This window comes from Anas acuta, chromosome 10 (assembly GCF_963932015.1).
Source record: "Anas acuta chromosome 10, bAnaAcu1.1, whole genome shotgun sequence".
In the NCBI taxonomy this organism is placed as follows: domain Eukaryota; kingdom Metazoa; phylum Chordata; class Aves; order Anseriformes; family Anatidae; genus Anas; species Anas acuta.
Window position 1 is genome coordinate 12,838,320 of NC_088988.1, and position 26,708 is coordinate 12,865,027.

Below are 26,708 nucleotides of genomic sequence, written 5' to 3' on the forward strand. Positions count from 1 at the left end.
CCCCTTGTCCCCGAAGGAGCATTTCGTAAAGAAGAGCCCCACGCTCGCCGTGCCCACACAAGTTCACCAAGGAAGAGAGATTTCTTAGTGCATAGCGACATCTCTGCCCGTGCTGCAACCCCAGCGGCTCGTTGCGAGAGCAGCCCAGCCCCCAGATGCCACGATTTAAGGGTTTTTACCACCAAAGCTCTCAGACACCTACTGGCGTAGGGGCAGCGTACCCAAATCTCACTGCTTTGAGCAACAAAATGCGGCCCCCAGGTTCACAGAGCAAGGCAGGGGCGAGTGTGCCTCCTGCTCCTTCCCAGCAGCGCCTCGCCCTCCAGCTCAGCCCCTGGGGGAGAAGAAAAGCTCATCCTCGGTCTGCACAGGGTCCAAGCTTTAATTGGATGCAGACCATGGGCACGGTGCCGAATCCGGGCTCGGCCACCAAACAGGGCTGGGGCTCTCCCTTTGCACGCTGAGTGCCTCCCTCCGGAGCTCGGGGTCCCCATGGCTTCAGATTTATTTGCACAACACGCACAGCTTTGCCCCACTTTGTCCCATCTCCTGTTGCAGGCCACGGTCTTCTCGCACCTTCGCTCAGCCGCATCAGGAAATAACCAGGGCAGGGCCAGGTTCAGCTTCCAAGGGAGTTGCGGAGAACCAGGAGACAATGTTCCAGCTCCAGCCTCTGTCCAGGGGAGCCTCACGCCTCCTGCACACAGCCCTTTATCGGGCCTGACGTGACATTCATGTTCTGCACACTGTTAACCCGTCTGCGCTTCACAAAGCGTCAGGAGCCCCAGGTCATTTCTGCAGAGCCGGGCACTCCCCGCACTGACACAGCTCTGCTCTGCAGTCAGCGCTTACCTCTCCAAAAAATAAAAAGCCAGCACGTTGCAGCCCTTCCTCCCCTGTGCCACAATTCCTTCCCCATCCTGCTTCTGCCTCCCTGAGCGCCCGCTGCTGCTCCCAGCGTGATGCCATCCGGGGGGCTCGCTCCATTCCACCACCGCTGCCACTAGCGGAAAGCCCAGCGTTAACCCCAAATTAATTATGCTTCAGCAGGTGGGATAATCACTGAAGTTCATTTGAGGCACTTCATCTTGAGCAGCACAGCCTAGACAGGGCCTGTTACCTGCTAGTTGCGTCCCAAGGTCACTCTGAGGATTAGATAAATATTTCAGGGCATAGCTCACCACTTCCTCTATTTATTTATTTATTTTTTTAACTACTTTTACAAGAGACAGGATAGGAGCAACATCCCGCATGCCCTTGGTGCTCTCAAGAGGCACTGCTACTGCTCCAAGATGTTATCAGTCAACGCCCCGAGCACCATTTTCCTGCGGGTACCTGAGCGCAGTGCAGTGCCGGGGCACCCCCAGGTCTCCTTGCCCTCCGCGTGCAGCTGATCTTTCTTTTTTAGCAAAGACGAGTAAACTGAGCAAGAGGCGTTTCTGCCTTTTCAGCATTGTCTCTAAATATCTTCAGATCAGCTCAAAGGGAAATAAGCGATAACAATTTTTGAGCCAGGCTGAAGTCAATGCAGGCTGTTTACGCCAACGTGCTCGATTTTGCAGGCAGAGCAGGCTGAGAGGGCTCCTTGTCCCCGTCACAAAGCAGAGCAGAAGCCCAGGTCTGTTAAGGAATTCACTGCAATTAAAAAAAATAAATAAATCTGCTAACCTACATTAGCACAAGATCTTGCCCCCTCTCCCTGCAAACACAACCAAACGCCAGTGGGATGCTCTGGTTACTCTGGTGAAACAAGACTCAGATTGAGCTCCTCGTTTCGCCTGATGCATTGCCTGGCTTGAACCCAACTCGATTTGGGACACACGAAATCGCTGCTTCTCCTCCCTCTGGCTCAGCCAGAGCCAGGCGCTGCGCTGCCAGGTCCTGCCGCGTGTGCACGCAGCCAGGAGCCAGGCCCCAGCTGCAGGGAGCGCAGCGCTGCCCCGCTTTCATCACAGCGACCGCGGGAGCCACGGCCAAACCTTCCCAGAGACAGCAGCAGAAATAGCCGCAGAAGAGGCCGGAGGAGCAGCTCAGCCTCTGCCGACAGATCCTCCCCATCCCCGCATCGGCCCCTTTGACACCAGACGGAGATGAGCGCCTATTTAATTAACACGTTCGACCTTTCATCAGTCCTCGGTGCAGACAGCTTTCTGCACGCGAGTCAGGGGCTCTTTCCCGGAGCCTGCTGCGAATCTGTGACGAGGACAACATACAAGGCTCTTTGCGTCTAAAATCTTTGAAAAAAATCTCTCAAACTCCGGATTTGAAAACAGAGGAGATGAAGGTATCTCCCATTCATTTACTATTTTAATAGAAATTAAGTTCTTTTATTCCTGCAGGGCCATACCAAAAATAGATAACAAGTGCTTTCTCAAAATTCAGAAGCTGGGCAGTGTTAGTTCCTTTCTTCCCTGTATATATATAAAATTTTCCATTTTTTTGGGGTCTGAGTTAAAGGTTACAGTTGACTGGGCATAAATGCCTCAAAACAGCCAAGAAGAAGTATGTTCGTGGGGAACCGCTTGCTGCTCCTGGTTTCAGCTGGTGTTACCGGAGACCTTCTCATAACGTTCCTCTTTCAAGACCATTGTTAAAATGCCAAAAAGTCTCACACCGAGTTTGTTTCAAGCTAAAAGGCTGCCCCAGGTACGCAGCCCAGCTTTGCTCAGCCCTCTCCTTCCCCTGGGCTGATCAGAGTAGCGTGGTTCAGGACTCTTCCTCCACCAACAGCCGCCCCTATTTCAGCCTGAACCTCGGTGCCGCGTGGAAACATCACAAAGCACGAGAAGCCTTCCCTGCGCTGGGAACGCTCCCTCATGCTCACAAAACAGAGCACATACTGCTAAGATGCACTTTTAAGGTACAGCAGCACCAACTATATTTGGAAAACACTTTATTTTTACAGTGTATAAAAGCATAGAAAGACTATTATACAGAAAAATACAAAGTTGAGCAGAGAGCTCGGTCTCCTTTGTTAGAGGTACGACAAACAGGCTCATACCGCACACATCCCAGGCTTCAGAAAACAAAACCATGCTGGCAGTTTAAGTGGGAACACACTCAACCTGCCCACGACAGATGCTGCTTACCACAGCCAGAGGCAGAGCTGAGCCTGGGGACGTGTTTCCAGCACAGGAACTTGTCTTGCGGCTTCTCCAACATCCTTGCAGCTTCGCTTTCCCTGCACAAAATGAAACCTAAGTCTTGTTTCACCATCTGACTTGGAAATGAGGACTCTCATGCCCACAGCATATTTACAGGAAAGGTGCTACGAATCCCCCAGACCTGGCCAGGGCTCATACCCTAACACACAGACCCACAGAGGCGCTACGGGGCTGGCTCGGCTTCACAGCAGCGAGGCTGCAGCACACGCGCACACCGGGGCAACCGGTCGCTGCCTGGGACTGGCAGCAAGGATTTAAGGACTGAAAAGGGTCACTGAAAGGAGGCTGATGAAATCCCTGAGTTTCCACGGTTCCCAAAGCCAAGGAGGAGGGGGGGGGAAGTCAGTGATCTTTTCCAAATTCCGGCCTGTTTCAGTGCATCAGTGTCTTTAAGGGAGGACACCGTGAACTGCAGCAGCGCAAGAATTACCTCCTGCTCCTTACCTTCAGTTCTCTAGGAGTAGAGTTCCCATTTCCCACCACCAAACTGCCCAAGTTTGCTTGGATGTTGGTGGTGGGTGAAGGGGAAATAGAGAAGGGGAAAGAAACGGGTAGAATTAAGGAATTACAGTGCAAAATATACGCTCGTGGGGAGAGAAACAACACAGCTCCACAGATTTTTTCAAGCCCGTTCTCTCCACGGCCACGCCACGGGGCCTCTCCTCAGCAGGGAGGAGCTGCCAACTGCCTTTGCCCTCGACCATCAAAAAAAGAACATGGGAGCACGTTCTCTGAAGTAGTGAACTCGCTTTTACACCAAGCATCAGCAGCGGCAGCGAGATGCCAATATCGCCGCCTCCTCATCACCCGGTGATCACAGCAGGACTCCACGCCAAAGTACAGCGGGAGTCTCGGGTCTTCAAGTTCCTTTTATTTTGGCGATCCGCAGAAGAGCCTTGCAAATCCCCGTGCTCTCTTCACACGGGAGAAGAGTGCAGCAACACACGCTGGAGACGGGCCAAGAATTATTGCTGTGCTGAGGCAGCTTGCTCAGGATGACTGAAGAAAATTGACCAGAGAAGAAATAACGACAGGCCTAAAAGGGAAGATGGAGGAAGAAGGGAACTGCCGCAGGCACCTGAGTGTCCCAGTTCCTGCCGACTGCCAGAAAAGTGCTGTGGCAGCTCCTGCCTCCCAGGAGCAGCACGTGGAGGACAGCCAAGCCCAGCCTGTTGCTGTGGGGTGCAGCAGCAGCACGTCTGGAAGCCCCCGGGGCAGGCACCGCTCACTGCCACTTGTAGATATTCACCATCTTCTCGGTGAGCGTGGCCAGCAGGTGGCTTTGGTTCACCTCCAAGGGGCAGATGTCCAGCACGGGCAGGTCAGCCTGCAGCTTCTGCAGCAAGGAGCCGCTGCCGGCATCCCAGAGCTGTGGGACAGAAAAGGTCAAGGACTGCAGGGGTTTCCCCTCCCACCCAAACCGGAGCTTTTCTCCCCAAAGAGAGCTGCCCCCCCCCCCCCCCCCATTGTGGACAGCCCTCATGTCTGGAGGAGGTTGTCCCTGAAGGGTGCCCACTCCTGGCCATCCGTGTCCTGAAGAACTGCCTCTACAGGATCCTTCCTCCCTGTCCCTGAATAAGCCAAAGCTGGCTCTTCCAAACAGCCTTGTGTGCTGCTATTCGCCTTCCTCGCTTCCTTCAGGATCTTGAGCACCACTGCGGCCAAGGCTGCTGCTGATTATCACATCCCTATTTCTTGTTTGCTGAAGAGCAGATGTAGGAAAGCATCTTATCTGGCACCTCAGTTAGGGAGAGGTTCCTGATGCTCTCCAAAAACATTCCTAGATTGCCTGTGTCTTCCTGTGGTGCCCCAAGCGTTAGGGAGGTTCACACCTCCCTAAAAAACAGCCTGAGATCTGCAGACTTTCCTCAAGCTACTCGAGGAAGCCTTTGTCTGCCTTCACAGCCTGCTTGGCTAACAGGCTCCCACCACGATGCCACCCCAATGCCTCTCCTCTGATCCTGACTCAGCAGCTCTCCTGCAGCCTGCTGCCCGTCCTCTGCACCTCAGCTGCGTTTCCACAGGCTTCCTTCCAACCCTTCTCCTCACCCTCCCTCTTTCCTAAGGAGCCCGTGTCCACCCCTCACAGCACTTCCTGTGCTGCTGCCCCACCACATCTCAGTTTCTCCAGTCGTGCCTAGTGCTCGGCAGTGACAAGGTGCCCACCTACATCCCTGTGAGACACCAGGGGCTCGCTGCCTACGCTCCTTTTGGTGGATGTGGACTGCAGGCTGATGTTGGCCAACATCCCACGCCATCAGAAAGTGGCTACAGGCAAGCACAACACACCAGCCTGCACAGTGACAAAACAATTCCTACCAAAACACACCGACGCTGTGACTGATTAGGTTTCAATTCCCTAAGAATTGCAATAAAACCCTCCACCCCGCTGAAAGAAACAGGAAATACCATGGCAGAATTAGATGCCTCATCGCCAGCGCACACGAAGATGCTGCCATCCTCCTCCGGGCTCTGGAAAATGGCGTTCTTGGTCAGCAGCTTGCAGGTGGGCCCAGCACTGAAAGTCTGCACCGGGTTAGAGGAACACACCACGTCCTCCGAGGCTTCTGTCAGGGGGCTGCAGGTCAGTTCCATCATGACACAACGCACACAGGGGTTGTTTTTACCTGCAAAAATAAAGAGAGAGCTTTGCAAAATTTATTTGTGGACCAACGTAATTGTAGGAAGACGAGCAACACCACCTCACAGCTGCCTCCTTTTGCCCTCATCCTTTTATCTATATGCAGACGCCAATTACCACAGGCAAGGCAAGTTCTACATTTTCACAGTGTGCTCAACCCCAAAGTTAACTGAGAAACTCAAATATCTGGGCAGAGCACCAACAAAAAAAGCCCGCTGTAGTTTCACACCGTTACATACTAGGTCTGTAGGTTGCGAGGCAGTGCCGCGTGTTGATCTCGGTCTGAATATCAATGCATCCTCCTGGTTCCAGCAGCAGGTGATGAGGCCGGTAGGAGTTGCCAGCCTTCTGTTCCCAAAAACAGGCTCCTTCCAAGGTCCCAGCTAGTATCCCGCCGTAAGGCAACGAGGCCGAGGCCATCCGGGGCAGGTAAGACAGCGACACCATGGGGCACCTGAAAGGATGATAGGCAGCAGTCAGTGCTGCCAGCTGTGGGCGTGCTGGCGTCCTGCCTCGCTGCTCAGAGCCACCACAAAGAAAGAAGCCAAGACAGGCTGCAAAACGGAGCCCCAGTGGGTTTGACAGAGATAAATGAAGTTCAAAAAAGATATAAAAAAGAAAAAAAAAGAAGTTTTTATGTTTTAAGTAGGAATCAGAGAGCATACACCAGCTGTGAAAAAAGATTCACAGCTTTGACACCCCAGATAGGGGGCAGCAGGCTTCAGCAGTCAGCAGGACAGAACTTACTTGTGGAAGGGCCTTCCCTCACTGAAGGGCAGGTCGTGTCCTGAGAGACAAAAGCAGCTCCCTCAGGGCGTTTAAAAGCAACCTGACATAGCCCAGAGACCCACCTCAACCTGCCTTGCATCCCATCTCTCAGTTTGTGATCATCTTGGCCAGCCAGCCTGCTTTGGTCTTCCCACTAAAGAAGTCCACACAGCTTACAGGAAGCCCCTCCAGTACACCCTTTTAAATCACCACTTGATTCCCAGTAGAAGAGATGGAAGCACCAGGGCCTTACACCTCTCTGCAATTTCTTCTTTTCTACATTAAATACTAAACCCAGCTCCAAACTGAGCCAGTTCTACTGCTTAATTGTAGGAGTGCTGGACCTGTTTCTGACTGCTGCATGCTTTCACAAGACGCAGTGGCCAAGGAACCATACCAAGTTATGCACGTACTGTGCAAAGTCTATGAGAAGTCTGAATTTTTGAGCAACAGATTCACATAAAGCAGTTCAGATGATTACAATTGCTGTTTGATTTATGGAGGAAGCTGAGGGAAGCTTCCCACATACTAGTAAAGCTGAGGAGCTGCAAATCCTTATGCCATACCTGGACTTCTGAGGGACCAGTTCCTGGACGTGGGAGTTGGTGTCTCTCAAATCGTAGATCATGATGGAGCCGTTGACCAACCCAGCGTAGATGTAATTTGTGTCATCAAGACACCAGCAGCAGCTCCAGACAGGACGGCCAGTATTGTATGTCTGTACCACAGTGTTTGTTGCCAAGCTGCAGGAGAAAACCAAGATGTTGGCCCATTGCACGAGCATCTACGCATAAGAAAGCAGCATAATTAAGGCAACAAATCTAGCTTTTAAGTCTTGAGATTCCCTTGGATTGAATTCTGAATTAATTCTTCCTGTACTCCATATGTGAATCTGGAAAATCTAGACAGAATAATTGCTTTGATATTGTTTGTGAAGTAATTTACAGTTCTTCCAGGCCAAGGCTTCCTTTTCTAGATTGATCTTCAGAGACTGGAGTAGGAAGCCTCAGAGCAGGGTCTCAGCTGCCTTACTGGAAAAAGAAATTTAAGTTACTTTTCCTGGAAGCAATTAGAGAAACCACGCTAGTGTAATCCCGTAACACTGCATATTCCTGACATCACAGTGCTCACCTCTTCAGATTATGTCTCATTAATTATCTCCCTCTTTTTACATGAGAGGGACAATACTCATGCCTCAAAAGAAACCAGTTTCAACAGGAGCGAGAGCAAGTGGAATAAAGACTGTAAAAACCATATCCATAGTGTTAATTCTTTAGAAACCCAATTTGTGGAAGGCTGATGGGAATACATGGAAGGGCACAACCCAGAAGAGCAGATGAAGTTATGTCAGACTAGAATCTATTTGCCAAGGGTGGCATTGTCAATGCAAGCTCAGCACACGGAGTCTAGTGAGAGAGAAGAGAACACACACTGAAGTAACTCTGGTAGCCTTTAAAGCACACAGATTTTTCCTTGGGGAAGCCAATTACGTGCAGAACTCCAGAGAAGTCATTTCTCCCAGGTAAGTATAAGACCACAAAGACAAACCTGGCTGGTAAAAACTGACAGGGGGTTTTGTCTTAGAACAGCAGCTAGTTAAAAATCAGAAACATACTAACGAGAAACCAAACCCTGCAAAACCAGAGCTTTGGTGTTATTTTTATACACCTACAAGCAAGCACAAGAGACAGTGACACTGTGGATGACTCCTTTTGGTAGGGTGACTAGAAAATCAGTAACCACAGAAGAAAGATGACCAAAGGGGTGCTCTTCTTTCAGGCAGGGACCAGCAGATGACTGAAGATGCTGCTGAAGCAAGCGCTTAACTGCAACACGTCCTGGGATCGAGCACAAAGGCAAGAGGATCACAGGTTCTCATGCAGCCAATCAGGCAGTGAGAGACAGATGTGGGAGTCAAGTGTCTGAGCAGGTTCTGTGACAGAAAGCCTCTGCAGATTAAACCATGAAAAGAATTCCAACGGAGGAGGCTGGTAGCCTGACATGCTGGCTTTAGCATCAGAGACAGGCAGGTTGTTTACTTTTTACTAGTCTAACAAGCATTTCAACATGGTACAGGGAACAGGAAAGCAAGCATTCTTCGCATTTTTGTTGCAGTATTAAGTTCTCCTCATTATTTCACACAGGGAAAAGAATTCAGTCGTACGACACCCTCTGCCTAACCCTATTCTGGCGGATGTGCATAAAGATGTTACTCGAACTCGGTGAGACCAATCAGGCAGCCAGCTTGTGAAGCAGCTTACACCTGAAGGGCAGCACAGAGCAGCAAGAAAACACTCATATGCTGAGAACTCCACCAGGACTGAAGCAATTTCTCTCTCAGCCTCTGCATAATTAGCTTCCAACCTGCTGCTTGAAGTCTCTGCTAGCTCTAGAGCCTCTAGCACATGCTCAATGATAATGCCTCATATCCCAGATAACGCCGTGCTCCACAAGGAGTTTAAAGCCAGAGAAGCTGATATCAGTGCAGGGAAGAAGTGCCCAACCCAAACATGCATTTCTGCTTGATGCCATGCAAGTTCCCATGTCCCACATCTCACTGCAGGAACAGAAAACCAAGCAGGCAGTAAATTTCACATCTGTACACTGCACTTGTTCTCAACAGAACTGGGCCAATCGCTGCTGAATGACTTGTTTGCCACCAGAACCTACACAGGGAAGGTACCAGACAGGTAGCTCCAGAAGATCTCCACCTAAAAGACCTGAATGCAAAGTCTTCCCCTCTGTCAGTTCCTGCATGAGGAAGGATACACTGACCTCATCTTAGCAGCACCTTTTGGAAAGCAGAACAGCAAGCGCTCCAAGCACACTTAAGGTGACACAGAACCAAATGCAGTTCTGCACAAAGAAAAAGTCAGCTGGGAAATGCTGCTCCTCCCAGCAGGGCTCACCTGGTCAGTTTGAGAGTGCTGTCTAGAGCGGCAGAGAGCAGCAAGCCGTCCGCACGACTGCCAAAAGCCAGCCCCCGAATCTGTTTGCTGTGGATGGGGATGTACTGACTGCTCTTCAGGTTGGCCACGCTCATCATCTTAACGCCACAGCCTGCCAGGGAGACAAACAAAGTTATCATCAAACAGACGTGCAAAAGCAAACTTGGCGTTGGAATTCTTCCTACAAGGGTCTGCTGCTTTTTGGCTGGTTTCTTCAAAGACATTCTAGCCTAGCTGGAAGCACACACAGCAGAATTACAGGGCAATTTGAGAACGAGTGTCACTGCAAAGAATGGTTACAGGTGAACTTCACCTACATGCCACAAAGACTCTGTACAGAGAGGAACTCCTCAGCTCCAAAAAGCTGGAAAAGTAAGGCCAGCTGAAGGCAGAAAACAATTCTGTTATGCCTATAGATACGGCATATTAATCTCTAAGCCATTAACCAAATAAAGTAAGTTTCATCACCCAGAAAGCATGCAAGTGCTTTGCAAATAGTCTCTCAGACTCCTAATGCCACATCTCCTTCATCGAACAGGAAGCTGGCGCAGGCCCAGCTGTCAGCTCGCTTGCCCCTGGCTGTAACAAGACAGGCACAAGGCTGCCCAGGACTCCTCGGCTTCCTATTCCCCCCACTGGGAGACAGGGCTCCAACACTCAAAAGCTTTTTTTCTTTCTTTCTTTTTTTTCGAGGAGTTTGTTGACAGACCAGCTGCACGTGGGTCAAGCCACCTACTGAGCGGGCAGCAATGTTTCTCACTCAAGCACTGGAAGCTTCTCTGCCTGCCCTGGCGTGCTGACCTCTCATTCTGTCTTGCTCGCCTTTGCCAGGAGCATCACACACGCCTGTCACCTTCCTGCAGATGTGGCACTTGAGCAAAAAAGCCTTAGATCCTCTGCTAGGATCCTGCTGGAGAAGTGAGGGGGGAGACAGGTCACCTTGCCAGGCAGAAGCTACCAAAGCAGAGATGAGCCAGGGGGAATCTTAAGAGTGTCCCCAGCCTACAAGGCACATGGAAAAGGTCAAGCCAGAGGAGGGAGCAAGCAGAAAACACGTTTCACTTTTGTAAGCCTCCAAATATCCCCTACAAGCCCACAAATCTTGGCTCGCTTCTTTACCAGGAATAAAAGTAGACTGTGGAGAAGGCTGTGACACCACGAGACAGCCCAGCGAGTCGCAGTATGCCATCACTCTGCAGTTCCCCGCCTGAGACACCAGGAAGGCCTTCTCCAGGTGGTACTTGCGCTGGCTCTGGCTGCAGGGGAGGCCACCTGGGAAGCCGGTGCGGAAGCTGCCAGGTTGCTGAGAAGCACTCACGCTGTGCTGGGCCACCAGAGCCTTCAGCTCCTGCAAGGAAAAAGACCTCAGAAAGCTTTAGTGCTCCTCTGGAGACCCTGTGCCACCCATTCCAGGTGCTCCAAGGGTCCTTGTTCTCCGACAAGGAGGGAGGATACAGACAGCTCCAGTTCCACACTGTCCCTGAAGCGCTGGGTTTCCAAGTCCCCTGGCTGCAAGAACAACAAAAGCACTCAGCAGGCTCTGCAAGCGCTGGTAGAATCTCCTCCAAGTCCGTTACTGGATGTATTAGACCCCATGGAGGAGAGGGCTCTTGGGCAACAGATAAAAGCCAATAACAATTATTACCAGATCAATGCTGTTTAGAAGAGAACAAGCTGCCAAGTATCGCATGCCGCTCAACCGCAAGAGACAGTCAATTAGAAGCATTTTCCAGAATTTCCAGAATGCCTCCCCCCCACCCCAAAGGCCCCAGTTTCAACGCAGACTGACTTGTTTCCTGCAACACCCTCTATTTAATGAGGATGACCCTGTTCTTGTAAACCCCGGCCGGCAAATTCCAGGAACAACAACTCTCAAGGGCTCCAGCCTCGTTTTCTGCTTCCTCCCCCCCTCTCTCCCTCAGCTGAAGTGTGCTCAAGGATGCTCGCCAGAGCCCTTGCCAAGGACAGCTTCCACCAGAGCATCAGCAACAAGCAAGGTTTTCCTAGAGTTCCTCCTTCCTCAGAGATCTTCAGGGTGAACTGGCAATGGGAGGAGCAGCACTTTTTGGTGAATTTGAGTCACGGCCAACGACAACATCCCCAGAAAGCGTCCTGACCAAGTGGGCGTGCTCCAAGGGCAAACGCCAGGCAGCGCAGTACCCCAGGGCATCACAGGGAGCGCACACACACACAGAAAATTGCTACTTGCTTTCTGTTGTCTGAGCAACATAGATTAAGCTTCAAATACTCCATAATTTTTAAACGATTAAGGGCCACGGGAGTGATATTAGGGATGTATTAGTAGGTTGCAAGCTAGCTCCGATATTGAAGCAGCCACCACCACTTAACTCACACCGAAGCAAAGGCAACAAATCTCAGAGAGGGAAGACCTGAGATCAAGCTCTGTGTTATCAGTTGTCATTGAGCCCTGCAACTTTGGAAAACGGCTCAAGAGGAGAGCAACTCTGGTATTTTCCAGAGGTCTGATCTGTTTTGCATCAAACACCTTCCAAATTCACCGAGGGAATAAGAAAAAAGGACTTGAAGACTCAAGATGATCCCATTAGAGCAAAGACAAAATGTGGGGAGGAAGCAGGGGTACAGAGGGTCCCAGTAAGGAGGCAGTGAAAACACAAGGAACTTCCAAGAAAGCAACTTCTAATCAAAAAACTAATAAGCTCCATTTCTTAAAGGCAGGAGGGTGTCACTACCACCGAGCATGAGAAGAGATTAAAATTATTTGTTGCTCTGGGGAGTTTGTAAAGCTCTCCTTGCCACCTGCACTCAACATTTACATTTTGACATGAGATATTCATTAAGGCAGGCAGTTAAAAACTGTCAGTGCAGCGTACAGCAGCTAAACACAGCGGACAGAGCCAGCAGAACCAGGAAGTCTTACTGGAGACACATCGCCAAGGTGACTAGAAGCGTTGCACCAAAAACCAAACCCCGCTAACTGCGCTCAGGACGCCCTTTTGGCAGCAGAAGCTGATGCCTTCCTCTGAAATGCTCTGAAGACTTCTCCCGGCTCCTGCTGTTGCCTGAGGGCCTGGAGGACACGTTCATCCCTGCACACACCCAGAGTGCTTCCTAGATCCCAGCTTACTGCTATGATGAGTGAACTGTCACACAGGTTGGGGAAAGAAAGGGATATAGAGCCAAGTTCTTCCTGAGGAGCATGCACGAGGAGCAGAAACAGGAGAGGACAGAACAAGAAAGAAAACAACCAGCTGCAGCCAGCTTTCTGTGGTGGATTGGGTTACAGTGGCAGCAGCTGACCCAAAGCCTACAGACAAAGGCAGTTATCAGATGACAGCCACCCTTTGGCTGCGCTCCCACAGACCTCTGAGAGAAGTCACGCCTGCCATCCTGCTCTACAGCCTCAGCCTTGCATTTAACAGAGATAAACGCGTGACCCCACAACCTCCAGCAGCACTGCGGGCACTGAACCTGAACCAAGGGAGGCTGGAAACAGCATTTTAATTGGCCTCACTGCAAGCAGCAGCTGAAGGAAACACCAGCTTTTCTTACCACCCATAGATCTTCCCCCAACACCCACTGCAGGTGAACAAAGATCACAAAGGTGAAAGATTTTTTTTTAATGAAATGTAACAATTACCCTAACATTTTTCCAAAGTTATTAGGCTGGCATTTTTATTTCTGTCTTGACATCCAATTTCTTTTGGTTGCTCTACAACCTAAAGAGCTTACACTGAGAACTGTAGCAGATTCAGGAAGCGTACAGCAGCAGTTCACGTCTGGTTCCCAGGATCTTGGTGCTCACAATGGAAAAAACAGGCAAAAGCCAGGCTTCAGCAGCACTGTTCCCAAAACATTCAAGTCTTTGCCCACCACACAGCACAGAGCTCTCACCAGCGTTGTTTCTACATGTGAACATGCTGCGTGTGCTGTGCTTTTTCCCCAGTTTTGGTTAGTTATCCTTTCGCCATGCAACTGCAAGTTGCTTTGCTCATATTTTGATATAGCTAAAGACAAAGATAACCCTTTTCTAGACTAATTCATCTTAAATACTTCATCAAAAAGCTGAAGCCAGCTCATCTTTGTGACCTTAGTGGTGCAGAGAATGGAAAAAGCACACAAATCTGAAAAAGGGTCATAGCAAGTGACATGACTAACAATGACCCAGCTCAAGTGCATTAATGGTAGGAAAGGGCTCACACAACAGCTTTTTGGGGGAAACTGATGGCCCGTGCTTTCTGTAGGACTTAAGACACCAAGATTTGTATGGAACAAATGAGCATAGCTCTTCCAGTCCTGTGCAGCTGAACTTTTCCACATTCAGCCTCTGGATGTGCAGGTATTTCATAAGTTTCTTTTGCAATCCCACAGCACTGCTTTCCGTGGTGACTTAAACCTTTCTATACCAAACACAGCTCCTTGTACGATCAGTAACACTGCTTGCTGAAAGGACACGGGCAGCAAACTTAAGGCACAATGAGCTAAGTTCTTTAGTAGATGCTAGGGAAAAAGCTCTCAACGAGGACAGCTAGGCAGAGCCTTGCCTGGAGAGGTTTTGCAGCCTACTTGTGCCACTACAAACCCGACGTGCCAACGCCCTGAGCAACCTAATGCGATGCTCAAGTTCCTCAGCTAGGGTTGGACTAGAAGCCTCCAGGGATCCCGTCCTGTCTAAATGACTCTCTGCAGGCAGCTGCTTTACTAGATGACCTCTCATAAAATAAGGAACTGGTTAGGCATAACCTCAGAATATAAACCCATGGTTTAGCAACTTATTCTAGACTTCCTGCTGATTTATGGCTCCCCAGCAAATTGTTTTTGCTTTGTTTTTTAAACTTCCAGTTCATTCACAGTATAGACAAGTACCTTGAAATTGCTTCCAGCATTCACATCAAGCACTACAGGACAGTGATGAATGCAGTATAAATACTGAACCAGAGCTTAAGAACACAGGGTACTTAATCTTTATAACGTGCAACTTCAATTCAATTAGACTGGATTCTCTATCATTTAACACCAAAAGAACAGCAGGAAGATGCTGTGGACCTGCAGTTCTATCTTATATACATTGTTCTTTAGCCAAATTTTATAGTGGGCCAACTTTCTCATTCGCTCTGGTGATCATATCTGCCTGAATTCCTGCACGAAGCTGTAATTTATAAAGCTTTATGTTACATCACATGGGAAAACTTCAGAAAAGGGGATGTTTCTTCATGTAAGATGAAAATAGCCAAGGCTATAAAAAAAATCCGGAAGTAGAAGAAAGCATAGAAGAAATGAAACATTAAGAAATTAGACAAATTTATCATCTACTTCATACAACAACAAAAAAAGTAGCAAATTGGTTGTGAAAGAGGCTACTGGAAAACCTAGAACTGGTGGAATACACAAGATAATTCACAGCTGGGAAGTACCAGCAAAGTCCACAGTTTTATAATCCTGTAAAAGCAGCCGGGACAGATTACAAAACATCACAGTGTTGCATGAGGCAGAAAGGAAGAGGCTGTTTAGCAACCAGTCATTTACTTTCAGTAATTTCTATTCTAAGGGCACAGAGGCGCTTCTTCGCAGCTGTTCAGCCCCAGCCTACCCTAATGACAAGCTCATGGCACCAGAAGGTGCTTAAGCTAAACACCAACTGATCTTTGCAAGACATTTTGTTGTTTTGTTTTGCTTTTGTAAACGGCCACAAACATACTTTCTCACAAACTATTTCTCAAAAACTTGACTATCCAGTGAAAATACATCCTAGAGATTTTCAAAGCTCATTTTGGTACAGTTAGGGAAAGATAAGGAGAACGCATTTTGGCACTGTATTAGCAGACCTTGCCAGCCACCACAAAACCTGAGCAACCTGCAACATCAGCAGCCAAAAGCACCTCCTGTTAAGCTGTACGTGCAGCTTCCAGTCTTAGAAGCAAGTCAGCGTTATGTAGTGTACGTGAATATGCTCACCTGGGATGTTTAGGATACTCCCAATGATTCACCAGATGAGGTTACTAGATCTTGCTGCTTATTAAAATTGAAAGCCTGCTTTCTCTCCTCTGAGGGAGCAGGGAAAAGAAAGCTGAAGAGAAAGGGAGGCTGCTGTGTATCGGTGGTGTTGGACTCACCTGAACTTGCCTGCGGAGTTTGCTGCATTCGTCTGTCAGAACCTGCAGCTGGAGACGGCTCTGTGCAGACTCCAGCTCGGCCTGCCTGCGCAACATTTGCTCCTTTTCTATGGACCTGGATGGAAAACAGAAGAAACGCAACCCTTAGGACTAGGAATTGTCTAGGATGCCTCCACGCTGCCCAAACTTTGTTCTTGCTTTATTCCAAGCAGGTCCTGCTCGGGTAAATATAAAAGCAACAGAAGTCTGGTACCACGTTCACCCAGTCCATTCACCTCAAGATGTTCTCAGTTATGCAACTGCACTGCATGACTCACACAATTATTGTTCCATCGAAAGAACAGCCTTTCTCCTCACCCTCTCCAAATGTGCTAATTTAGTGAAGGAAAGCAGAGAAAGAAATCAGTTGTTTCCTGCTCCACCCCCTGAAACAGCTTAGCAAATTCTATACCATCAACATCCACGTAATCCATCATGTCAGTAACACAGCCAGTCACAACACAGCGAGATCGTTAGGCTTTTTTCTACTACGAGCAACTGATCCTGCATTTCAGGAAAATACTGCTGTATCAGAACTAGACAGACACAGATAAACTCTCTGTGAAACCCGTAGGAGCTGTACTTACTACCTCACCTTGAGCCTAGATGTGCATACGCAGAGTTTAACAGCAGCAGTTTTGGTAACATGCTTCCATTTCGCTCTCCTAAGTACTTTCCATATGACCGAGTGGTTAAGGAGGGGAAAAACCAGCAACATTCCTTAACATTATTTGCATATTTTGTCCATAATGTGGCCACTGCATCCTGTGCTTCAAAAGCTGCAATAGTCTGGTTACTTCAGTAATTTGGGCGCAGATAGATCTAGTTTGTCTATGTAACCTTAAAACACAGCCTTGCATGTTTACTCAGCGCAGAGTTCTGTTCTTTCCCTATTGCCTTATCACGTTATTTTTCTGTTGCATAAGAAACAGGTGAAACTCCGTATTTAACCATGGAAACATTCTTTACACAAGCACCCAGAGCCTGAAGGCTGGCGTTTCTGAATGCGAGGAACGAAACCTGTGAGCTTATACCCGTCTCAAGGCTCTGCACAAACAGTATCGATGTATCAGTGTTCCCATTTGTCCTCTGCTCGTGGCTACGTGCCACGAGGCAGCCGCTGCCAGCAGCTTAACAGGACTGACGGGCAGCCACCGCTGTCTGCCTCCCCACAAAGCCAGGAGGCAGGGGGTGATGCATTATTGCACGTGGGGAATTGCTGCTGAGGGATTCTGAGACACAAGCGGCAGTCAGACAGCTGCCTCCACCCAAGAAATAACGAGATTTTAGCACCCAAATGCTGCTGTGCTTTTGCAACAAAAATTAAAAAAAAAATAATGTGTGTAATCCTTATGTATTGATTGTTTTGCAGTGTCTATCCATTTAAAAAGTGTGACCCTTCTAGAGGAACAGTTCAAACACTGTCAGACAGTGGCAATCTGGACAGAACAGCTACTTTCCCCTCATGACATTTACCTCACTATCCCAGTAATTATTCATCAGAAGGGTTTGGGAGGAGTTTCTGTTGAAAGACCATGTTAGAAGAATAGCAATATGCTTTGGAACATGTTATGGAGAACCCAATTAAATTCTATTCACTTCAAGATTCGGGAAAACTCAGAAGTCTGCAGCCTTTTGATTTCAGAACAGTATCTGTGACAGCATTTTAGTGAAAAGAAATTAGTGCCCATTTTCCTACCCACTGTTCCCTTTTTCAAAAAAAAAAATCTACATTGAAGTTGGAAGGGGGAGTAGAGTCCCAGTAATGCTTGCTGACCTTTTGTAAGTAAAGCTACATAAAGAGTTTGACAAAGCAAGATGGAAAGTGATTCATATGAGAGATTACTCTGTTTAATGCATGCAGAAGAGATGACAGAAAAGGTCAGTTATTCACCCTCTTTGCATTTCTAATTATGCTTTTCTCATCTAATGATGAATTAGCAATATACAGCTTTTTGGCAACAACTCTGCGTGTTCTCCCGCGGTGACATTTCAGGAAACAGCACAAGACAGCTTTAGCAACTTCAGTGCCACAAAGCACAAACTCGGGATTCCTGCTCCAAAGGAAATTTCTCCGTACAGGTAAGGCAGGCAGAACGTAGCAAGAAGTGGTTTGTTAGGACAACCATCCCCAAGGGGATGCACAAATTGCTTTCGATAACACAGGAAATGAAAGCATAAAGTAAAAGCCAGGCTGCAGCTTTCCTTGACACGCAACCAGCGAGGCTGTGTGTTTAGGTGGAGCCTCCGTACCTCTTCATGCGTTCCTGCTCGCTGGTGTCCAGCGCTTTCAGAGTACGGGCGTACAGCACCACGATGTCAGAGCGTTTCGCCTTCTTATTGCACTGAAAAAAAAGACAACATCTGTTCACCTTCAAGAACATCACTACCAAACTGTGCATCCATACAGCTTGCTAGGCATTATTCTGAACAACCCTTCGAGTTTTGAAGGGAGGGGGTGTCTACTTATAAAAACAAAGCCCCAAGTCAGAAATATAACTCATCAACTGGAGCTCCGATAGGGGCTACAACAGTTTAGGTCCTGGATCCTGTTGCGCCTTTAAAAATGCATCTCCTTGCTTCCTACTAGATTTATTTTTGCTAAAACACCAGAAACACAACGCGGCCGGGTAAGATCCATGGAAGGCAAAAAAATTACAATGAAGCAGAGGAAAAGATCCAGAGCAACACAGCAGCCCCACCTCTGCTTTGAAAGCATGAAGACTGGCTACTTGGACAGCAGGCTAGATTTGGGCACCCGAGTCTGCTCCCAACAACATTAATTATGTATTATATTCCTCTGATCAAATCCTGTAGGTCCAAATCCACAAAAACACTCCTGTAGCAATATCAAACACCAACACCCCCCTGATTTCAGTGATACCAAGGCAATCAGGCACTTCAGTAATTTTGTGCATCTGCCCGTGACCACTTCATCCTTTACATCCTCCTTAAAAAGCAGGGGTCGCACCTCCCTGGGTTGGGACTGTAAGAAATGACAGCATCTGCGAGCTCCCTGCTTTGCAAACACACTTCACTGATCAGAAAAGAGGCAGCGAGCGCTGAGATCAAGTAAACTCTGCCAAGAGGTAAATTACTATATGCGCTTCAATTGTAGACTTCTCTATTATTTAGCAGCATGAAGATACCATGGGCAACAGCTTCAGATCAGACAGCTCCCCACACACACCTCAAAAAACTGCTTTGCAGAGCAGTAAGAGGCTAAGACAGCATTCCTGGCAGCCAACGGCTGTCACTGGCAGGGCCTGGCACGCTGCAGTTTCACAGGATCTTGCACTCAAGCCACTTAGTACACAGAGCAACACACAGCAGCCCTGTGCTATTCAATTAGAGAGGGCCCCGTCGCAAAGGACGGCGACTGAAAACAAAGGGAAGATGATTGAGCTCCAAGGTTGTCTCCAGAGCAGGAAGTGCTTGCAGGAAATTTTCCTCCAGTGATGTAATTACTGGAAAAGGTAGCGAGCATCCCTTGCAAGTTGTTAGGGCTCAGCAAGAAAGCAGACAGGGTTCCGAAGAGCAGAGATGCCACGAATGTCTCTGAGAAATTTGTCTGGGCATATAGCAGACAAAAAGCTTACACAGAACTGACAGAGATGAGAAAAATTAGGTTTGGGCCTCTGCTATGGCAACAGCGGGTCTTTAGGTTTAATCACAGCACCCATCAACAGCAAGCTTCTTGCTGGGAGGGGGAATCCTGCACCAAGTCAAGCAAAACTATGGGAACTCTACAAATGACAAAGCCAACAAAATCTCAGGCTTCCAGCCGCTGAGTGAGAAAGCAGCAGAACAAATCCCATTTACGAGGTACTTGTTGACCTATTTTTTTTTGTCAACATTCCTTTCTGGAAAAAAGGAATTAGGAATGGGAATACATCACAGGAAGACACAGACCTAATCAAAAAGATCCATATTATCCATGAATCTTACTATCCAAAAATAAAAGAAAGCACCTTAAAAGCAGGTCCACCACTTGCAACTGGTTGTTACAGGGTGCGGTGTATTTCTCAGTCCACTCTGCCAAAGCTGCCTGCACCTGACCCTTAGGCTGCAAAAGCAGATGCAGTTCAGAGCAGATGACTAACCTATTGAAAATGTTTCTCCAACAGATTTCTAGTCCAATAACGCATTCTTTATGCTAAATTAATGGCTTCTAGGAATCGGTTTGCCATTCCTGCACTCCAGGAGTGCAGCGCAGCGTTCTGAAACCAATTACAGGCTTAGCACTTGAACAAGCAAACTTCTGAGTCTGCAAGTCACAAGCACTCTACTTCAGGGGAGGAAGTCCATGCCAGAATCCTCCCATTGAAGCACTGCTAGCTGTGCCTGGGCTACCTGCATCCAAGTAATTGTGATTTGGGTTATTTCTGACAGCGGGCAGCATGAGATTCTTTATGCAACAATGCACAAAACCACCCTGGGGTTTTACCTGGGGGCACTTCCCGGCCTGCCCCCTGAGCCACCTCTCAATGCAGGTGTAACCGAAGAGGTGCCCGCAGCGCAGCGCCGACAGGCGGTGGTCCCCAGCGTTGGTCCACTGCTCAAAACAGATGGCACAGGTGTCCCCCTCCTCCTCCTCCAGCGGGGCAACAGGAACCAAGGGCTCTGGCTCCTTTAGTGGAGTTCTCTAAGATTTAAAAATATATATATAAGCATTTATTTAGGCAAATGCAGCACTTTACCATATTTCATCCATTTCCAGGAGTGTTTAGGTCACCTTACCTGCTTTTGCTGGACTTCAGCCCCTTCATCTTCATAACTTCCACGTCCTGCAGAAGCTTGAGGCAGCTCTGCTTGGGCCTGACTGGAAACTAAGAAAAGCACCGCTTCAATAAACTGATACGTATCGAGGGAGAGGGCTTCTCCTCGACCGGATCCATAATCATCGGGGCATCAATAACAGCACAGGTGAGGCACAAAGGTTTTGATCAACAACCTGGGTAGGGAAGGCCATGCAGTTTGCCTGCACACCACTCTCTTAACCAACTGCAGTGCTGAAGAGCTTTCTGCCCCTTTTTTTCCTAGAAGGATGCAGAATTCCAGTGTATTCAGTGACAAAAGAGATCCTTTAAAGACAGCCATTGTTAGCAGGACTTCTCTGACCTGCTGGAAGCAAACACGCCTGCACACAGGCCCATAGCTGGGCTGCTGTAAGGTTACAGCCCTGCATCACCGTGCCCACAGACACCCATACGCACAAGTTCTTTTTCCAAGGGCTCCAAAAGTGTGCACTTCCCACGTGCCAGAGGCATTTCGAATATGCTGCTTGTCCATTCACCCTGACCTGAGCAGCTTTCTAGCCAGTGGTTACCCAACTACCAGCCCTGCTAGGCCACGTGGTTTTGTGGGGTCCCCTTGAGCCCTTGTGCTGGAGCACGCAGCAGCACCAGGCTTGGATTCCTACCACCAGCACACTAAAAAAGGAGCAGAAAGTACTTTCTCCCCCCTTTCCCTGGGGAAACAAGAGTTCACAGTGACAGTTAGCATCCAAGGCAGACATTCTCAGTCCACTGGAGAAGTAGCACCTAGCCCTGCCTAAGGCTAATAAGATTTTCAGCCTGTACAGGGCTGGGCAGAACAGGAACCAGCAGCTTATATAAGCAAGACAAGGGGATTCCAGAAAACCCAACAGAGAGCATATGTTCACACAATACCAGACAGCACTTAACAGCTTGAGCTCCTGTCACGTGTAAGACTAGCTGAGAGCAAGTGGAAGGAAATCTGTTCAAAGGAGCCCTCTTAGATATAAGCCCCCCAAAAAGGTGTCCAGGGAGGTTTGGTTTTGATTGTCCAGCCTAAGGACATTCCTTAGAGCCCAGCGTCTCTACAAAATAGAGAAATTAAAAATATATTTCTCATATTCTCTGGGCATCAATAACTTTGAATACCAAAGTACTACTTGCCACTCTTACATAAACTGCATATGTTCATCACAAACCATGTCACTAAATGCGTGGCAGCCTGCAAACGTGAGTTTAAATAAAGAACTGCAAGCCAGAACAAGCTGAGAAAAGAAAGACAAAGCCCTGCCTTAAGCACCTCTATCTTCTCAGCTCAGTGCCACAGGAAGTTACAGGAATGAGAACTCTAACCCAAACGCAGACAAAAGCGCAAATAATAATAAAAAAAATCCTGACTCAGATCCCTCTGAAAACTGAAAGCACTGCTTATCTCCAGAGACGTGACTTGATGTCCTCAAAAATATTCCTCAACAATAAATAAGAGAGGAAATGTTCCAAGCAACAGCCTCTAAATGTGAAGTTATTTTGAACACTTCCAGGATTATTTATAAGCGAGAGCCTGCAAATAGCAGAAAGATTATGTCTGAGATCACGGCAGCAGTCACGTGTTGCTGCTGCTGCTCTTTGGAGCCGCTTGCCAGCGAGCCTTGTGGTGGCAACCTGCTCCTGCCAGCTGCAGGCACAACGATCTCCGAGCACCGTCTGTTAGGAAGCTCGAGAGGATTTCCCTGCTGGGCTCTGAAGCAATGAAATGAGTTTCTGGAATTAAGTACAAACCTGAGCTGGCTGCTGCAGGTGTCTCCTGGGCTGCTGGGGATGGTGGCGCCGCAGCCTCTGCCTCTTCCTCCTCCTCCTCAGAAGCGCTGCTGGCAGAGCCACTCAGCTCCGTTTCAGGAGACCCCTCTTCCTGGTTGCTCCCCGCTACATGCGAGGGTTCCAGACGTGCAGCCGGTGTGGTAGCTTGCACCTGGCTCATGCTGATTTGGAAGAATCTGACCAACGATGCCCTGCGTCCAGAGAAGGGAGAAATGAAAGCCAGGGTGATTTCAGGTAGGCTGAAGGCTCTGAATGCTTCCCCCAGCTGGTTTGCAGCACAGTTGCCAGGCTCTGAGTGCAGATCAGAAGGGATCAGTTAGCAAGACAGCCCCTGTGTGGGAGAGGGGCAACCCCACACAGCCGTGAGCAATCAGCAGTGGCACAGAACCACTCAGGTGAACTCTGGGAGACCTCTCAGGCCATCCAGGCCAACGTTTTACGTGGTAGTGAAGTCCACCACTCAGCCACATCACTAAGCTCTGCATCTCCACGCTCCTCGAAGCCCTCCAGGGATGGCAACTCAACCACTTCCCTGGGCAGCCCGTTCCCACACTGCACAACCCGTTCCTTAAAGAAACTTTTCCCAAAACCCATCCCAAAATGCAGCACCCATCCATTCTGCCCAGCCCGTGGAACTCCTAGGCTGTAATTACAATTATAACCCAGACCTGGTTCCCACTGCCCCTGGTAATAATGAGACAAACAAGGCTCATACCAGAGTCTCACCCCACCGACTACTTTCTGCCTTCCCCCTTCTTTTCCCCAGGGGCTTCACCCCTGGAAAGTAACTTCTTCCCCTTGCCCTGCACCAGCTCCTCAATTATCCTGCAGGTTCAAAGCAGAGTTTTTGCCAGGTTGCCTTCTAGCCCCGAGAACTGCAGTGACCTTCATGAGCAATCCACGGGCAAACAGTGTAGTAATGTTTAATCACTGGGGAGGAAAGGAGATGTCGGTCTGACTGCATTTAAAGACAGCGCTCCAGTTAATTATAATTTCACCCTCGGCATTTACAAAAGCTACAGAGATGAGACAGAAACCAAACAGACCAGAAATAGGGATTTCTTTCTGGCTAAGGAGTGTGCCCACTCATCACCTTTCAAACTCATTACTAACAGTGTTAAACACAGGATTTTTTACTTTCTTTGCCTGAAGATAACAAAACAACATGTTAGCTTGCTTGTTTGTGAAAGCTTCTGCAGCAAGGGCCTCCAGAGCACCTAATGAGACAACCTCAAAACAAAGGTGAAAGGCAGCAGAGCTCAGTGGAGCTCGTGCTATGCGCTGGCTGGAAGTGCTGAGGTGGTTCTGCTGCAGGAAGCACCACCAGGAGCCTGGCAGAGCCACAGAACACGGGGAGCAGAGGCTCTGCACGTCAGAAAACGTGGAAGGGCTCACAGGTCAACAGTAAGTGAAGAAACAGGGGGGAGATTCAATTAACGAGGAGCAAAGACGCCGCCAGGTGAGATCAGAGTTCTGCCCGCGGTGCTTCAGAGGTTTGTGAGGTGCTCAGAATTTGGCCACAGCCCTGGAGCGAGGAAGCACAGCACAAATCATTGCTGCTTTACCTGGCACTGACCGTCCTCTGGGAGCCCCCGATGCTCTGCTGCCTGCGAGCCCTTCTCACTTGTGGCCGTGCCACAGCCTGCGGCCCAGGCACCAGCGGGAGCTGATCCAACAGCCCCGGAAACCTCTGCAGTCTGCTGGGATTCGCTGGGTGGTTGGGCCTGGTAGCTGCTAGCCCTGTCCCAGTGCTCGAGGCGCCAACAGCCTCGTCCTCGTCGTCAGAAATGACGGTCACGCCGCCTCCTTCGCTGCTCAGCACCGCGGTGTGGCCTGAGGGCTCTGGGGGAAGTGTCCCGTGGTTCTCTGCGGGGTCATCAGCCACTGGCTGGAGGTCGACTTCCATCTCTTCTTGAGCCATTCCTGTCAAGGGTTGAAGCAGAAATCTCATATCTGTAAGCCTGCGCCCTGCTTGTAGCCTGACAGCAGTGAGAACCAGCTGCAGCAGTGACTAAACAAGCCTTTACAACTCAGGCTGCAAATAATTTGTCCTTTTGCCTCAGACATGCAGCAGAAAACCCAACTGCCCGTGTCGATAAGCATGCACAAGCTGGCCCAGCAGGCAGCGCCTTCCCCGAGCCCCTGACCCGAAGTCTTGGGCTCAGCAACAGCCAGCACCAAAGGCAGGCTGCAAAACCGCGTTGAGTGAGCCTTGGGGGAGTGGGGAAAGTCAGGGGGTGTTTGTGCTGTTATTTAACTGCCAGTGAATGCATCTGCATCTCGGAGGATGGTTTGGAGATATCCTAGAGACTCCCCCTGGTGAAAAATGCTGCACGAGCACTGACAAATAGAGCCAGGAGCGAGCGGTGCGTCTGTCCATCGCGCTGGTCTCTCTGGAGGCTCTCATTTATTGCAATAAAACTCCATTACGATACCAGATCACCATGACTCTTACCCACAGCTTATTTAAGAGGCCCTTCTGCTACCTGACCTTCACCAGCACTGTGCAAACCCACGAAGGGTACCAGAGCAAAACCCACAACCGGGACATTTTGGGCAGCAAGTTACCCCTAGTGTCAGCATTTGTGGACCCATATTCATCTGAGAGTGGACAAACATTAAATTTGCAGTAAAAGCCTCACGTATATTAAAAACGGATGCCCTACAAGCCTCTGCGGGATAAAGATTTCAGTTTTTTTCCTTCTAGAAGGACTACCCTAGGTTTTAAGGAAAAACAGAGGAAGTCACAGTCTGTGTTGGTGGTTACCATGCTGCTCTCGGCCACAGAATTGGACAGCCTCCCTGCTCTGCAGGCAGGCTGCAACACAAAAAAGGCTTCAGGATTATTTCATTAACTGAACAAATGAAAAAAAGTCACCTAAAGAGGTGGAGGGAGAGGGGATTAAATTCTGCAGCCTGCCAAAGGTCATTCACCTTCTCAAAAATACCGAGGCAATCATAAATATGAAAAGCCTTGGGGACAGCAGACCTTCAGCATTATTCAGCCCAAAGCACACACCGAAACTTATTAGGATAGGCACTGTGCAGACAGAGCAAAGACTGCTTTTAGGTCAAACAATAACTGGAGAATGCGTATGAAGTTACTAGAGGTGGATATACTAATGCTATTATGTTTCAGTAGACCTTTTAATAAAATTTAATTTTCTAGTCCTACCCTAATTACCACTTCCAGCCTAAGTTATGCCAAAAAGGGAGATACGAACCCTACCTCTCACCTGGTCAAGAGCCACCAGTTAACGACGAAGCGCTGCTCCCTAGCACTAAACTCATTCACAGGAAGATTGCTCCTCCAGGAGCACATCAGAAACATTATTCCTCTCCTAAGGGATGACTTAAAAATATTGCATGTACTCACTACTGTGGGTTAACTAACCCTGTGTGTTTTGGGGAAAGAAAAGTGTTCATAGCAGCGCTTCCACCACTGATTTTTGGAGTCTTTCTGACAGGGTGACAGGCCAGAGCTTCCTTGTGACAGCCAGCTTCGTGTGGCAGCATGCAGAGCAGCCTGTAAGCAGGACACCCCTACAACCAAGCTTCCTGGGCGCAGATAATTAAGAAATTCATTAAGGGGAGCACCCACAGGACATATTTTAATGATCCTACGAACCCTGCCTACCAGCACGGCAGGAGGCACCTGCAGGGCCGAGCACGGCAGCGCAGCTTCCCCTCGCGGACAGCCGCCTGTGGGGTCACCGCGCTGCACCTGCTTCAAAGCTTTTTTTGGCAGGACGAGCCAAAAAAAAGGGAAAATATCAACATTTTGCCAAAACCCACAAAGTTTAGCCAAGAAAAACCCACAAAATTTAGCAAGCGACCAGCACGCGAGGCACCGCAGCACGCAGGGCCTTAGAGGAGCCGATTTAGGCAGGGCTGGAGCCCGAAGCGCCTCAGGAGCGGCCTCGCCCCCCCCCCCCCCCACCTCCCGGCCCGGCCTGGCCTGGCCCGGCCCTGCCCCTCCCCGCCCTCCCCTCAGGGCCCGGCCGCCCCCGGCGCTGCGGCCCCGCGCCCCTCACACGGCCCGGAGGCGGCTCCCGGGGCCCCGAACCGGAGGGAACCGAGCCGGGGGACGGGGACGGAGCCAACCCGGGGGAACCGGGGGGGAACCGGGGGGGGCCCGGCCCGGCCCCACCGTCCCCGCTCACCTCACAGCGGCCCCGCTCGAGCGCCCCGCCGCCCCGCCCCCCCGCCGTCCTATTGGCCGGCCGCTGCCCCCGCCGCCGCTTCTATTGGGCGAGCCGGCGCGCGTCAGGCTTTTTATTGGTCAGGAGCTCTGTCAATCCGTCGCTAGGGGGAGGGAGGGGGAGGAGAAGGGGCGGCTGCGCTGATTGGGCAGCGGGCCCGGCAAACCGGCGGCGGAGAGCCGCGGGTGGGAGGGCGGTGATAGGTCAGAGGGGCGGGGAGGGCGGGACTAAGAGTCCGGAAGCGCGTTCTCATTGGCTGAGGGGCGGCAGGGGCGAAAT

The 26,708-nt window shown here is 49.6% G+C and overlaps 1 protein-coding gene across 3 annotated transcripts; it reads right to left on the reverse strand.

Moving 5' to 3' along the window:
• Positions 1-2,876: 2,876 nt before the first annotated feature.
• Positions 2,877-26,490, reverse strand: RFWD3 (ring finger and WD repeat domain 3). 3 transcript variants are annotated; one of them, XM_068693062.1, is made up of 13 exons: positions 26,391-26,490; positions 23,793-24,150; positions 22,189-22,418; positions 20,393-20,481; positions 20,100-20,297; positions 17,906-17,997; positions 15,614-15,728; positions 10,641-10,869; positions 9,483-9,633; positions 7,140-7,316; positions 6,045-6,259; positions 5,574-5,791; positions 2,877-4,533 (listed from the first exon to the last, which is right to left on the reverse strand). In XM_068693062.1, exons 2-13 carry the CDS (start codon positions 24,146-24,148, stop codon positions 4,390-4,392), a joined length of 2,214 nt encoding a protein of 737 aa, XP_068549163.1. In that variant the 5' UTR covers positions 24,149-24,150; positions 26,391-26,490; the 3' UTR covers positions 2,877-4,389. The 3 variants fall into 3 exon arrangements, with proteins under 3 accessions (XP_068549163.1, XP_068549164.1, XP_068549165.1); XM_068693063.1 differs by lacking the exon at positions 26,391-26,490 and adding an exon at positions 25,622-26,001; XM_068693064.1 differs by lacking the exon at positions 26,391-26,490 and adding an exon at positions 25,464-25,594.
• Positions 26,491-26,708: the final 218 nt, after the last annotated feature.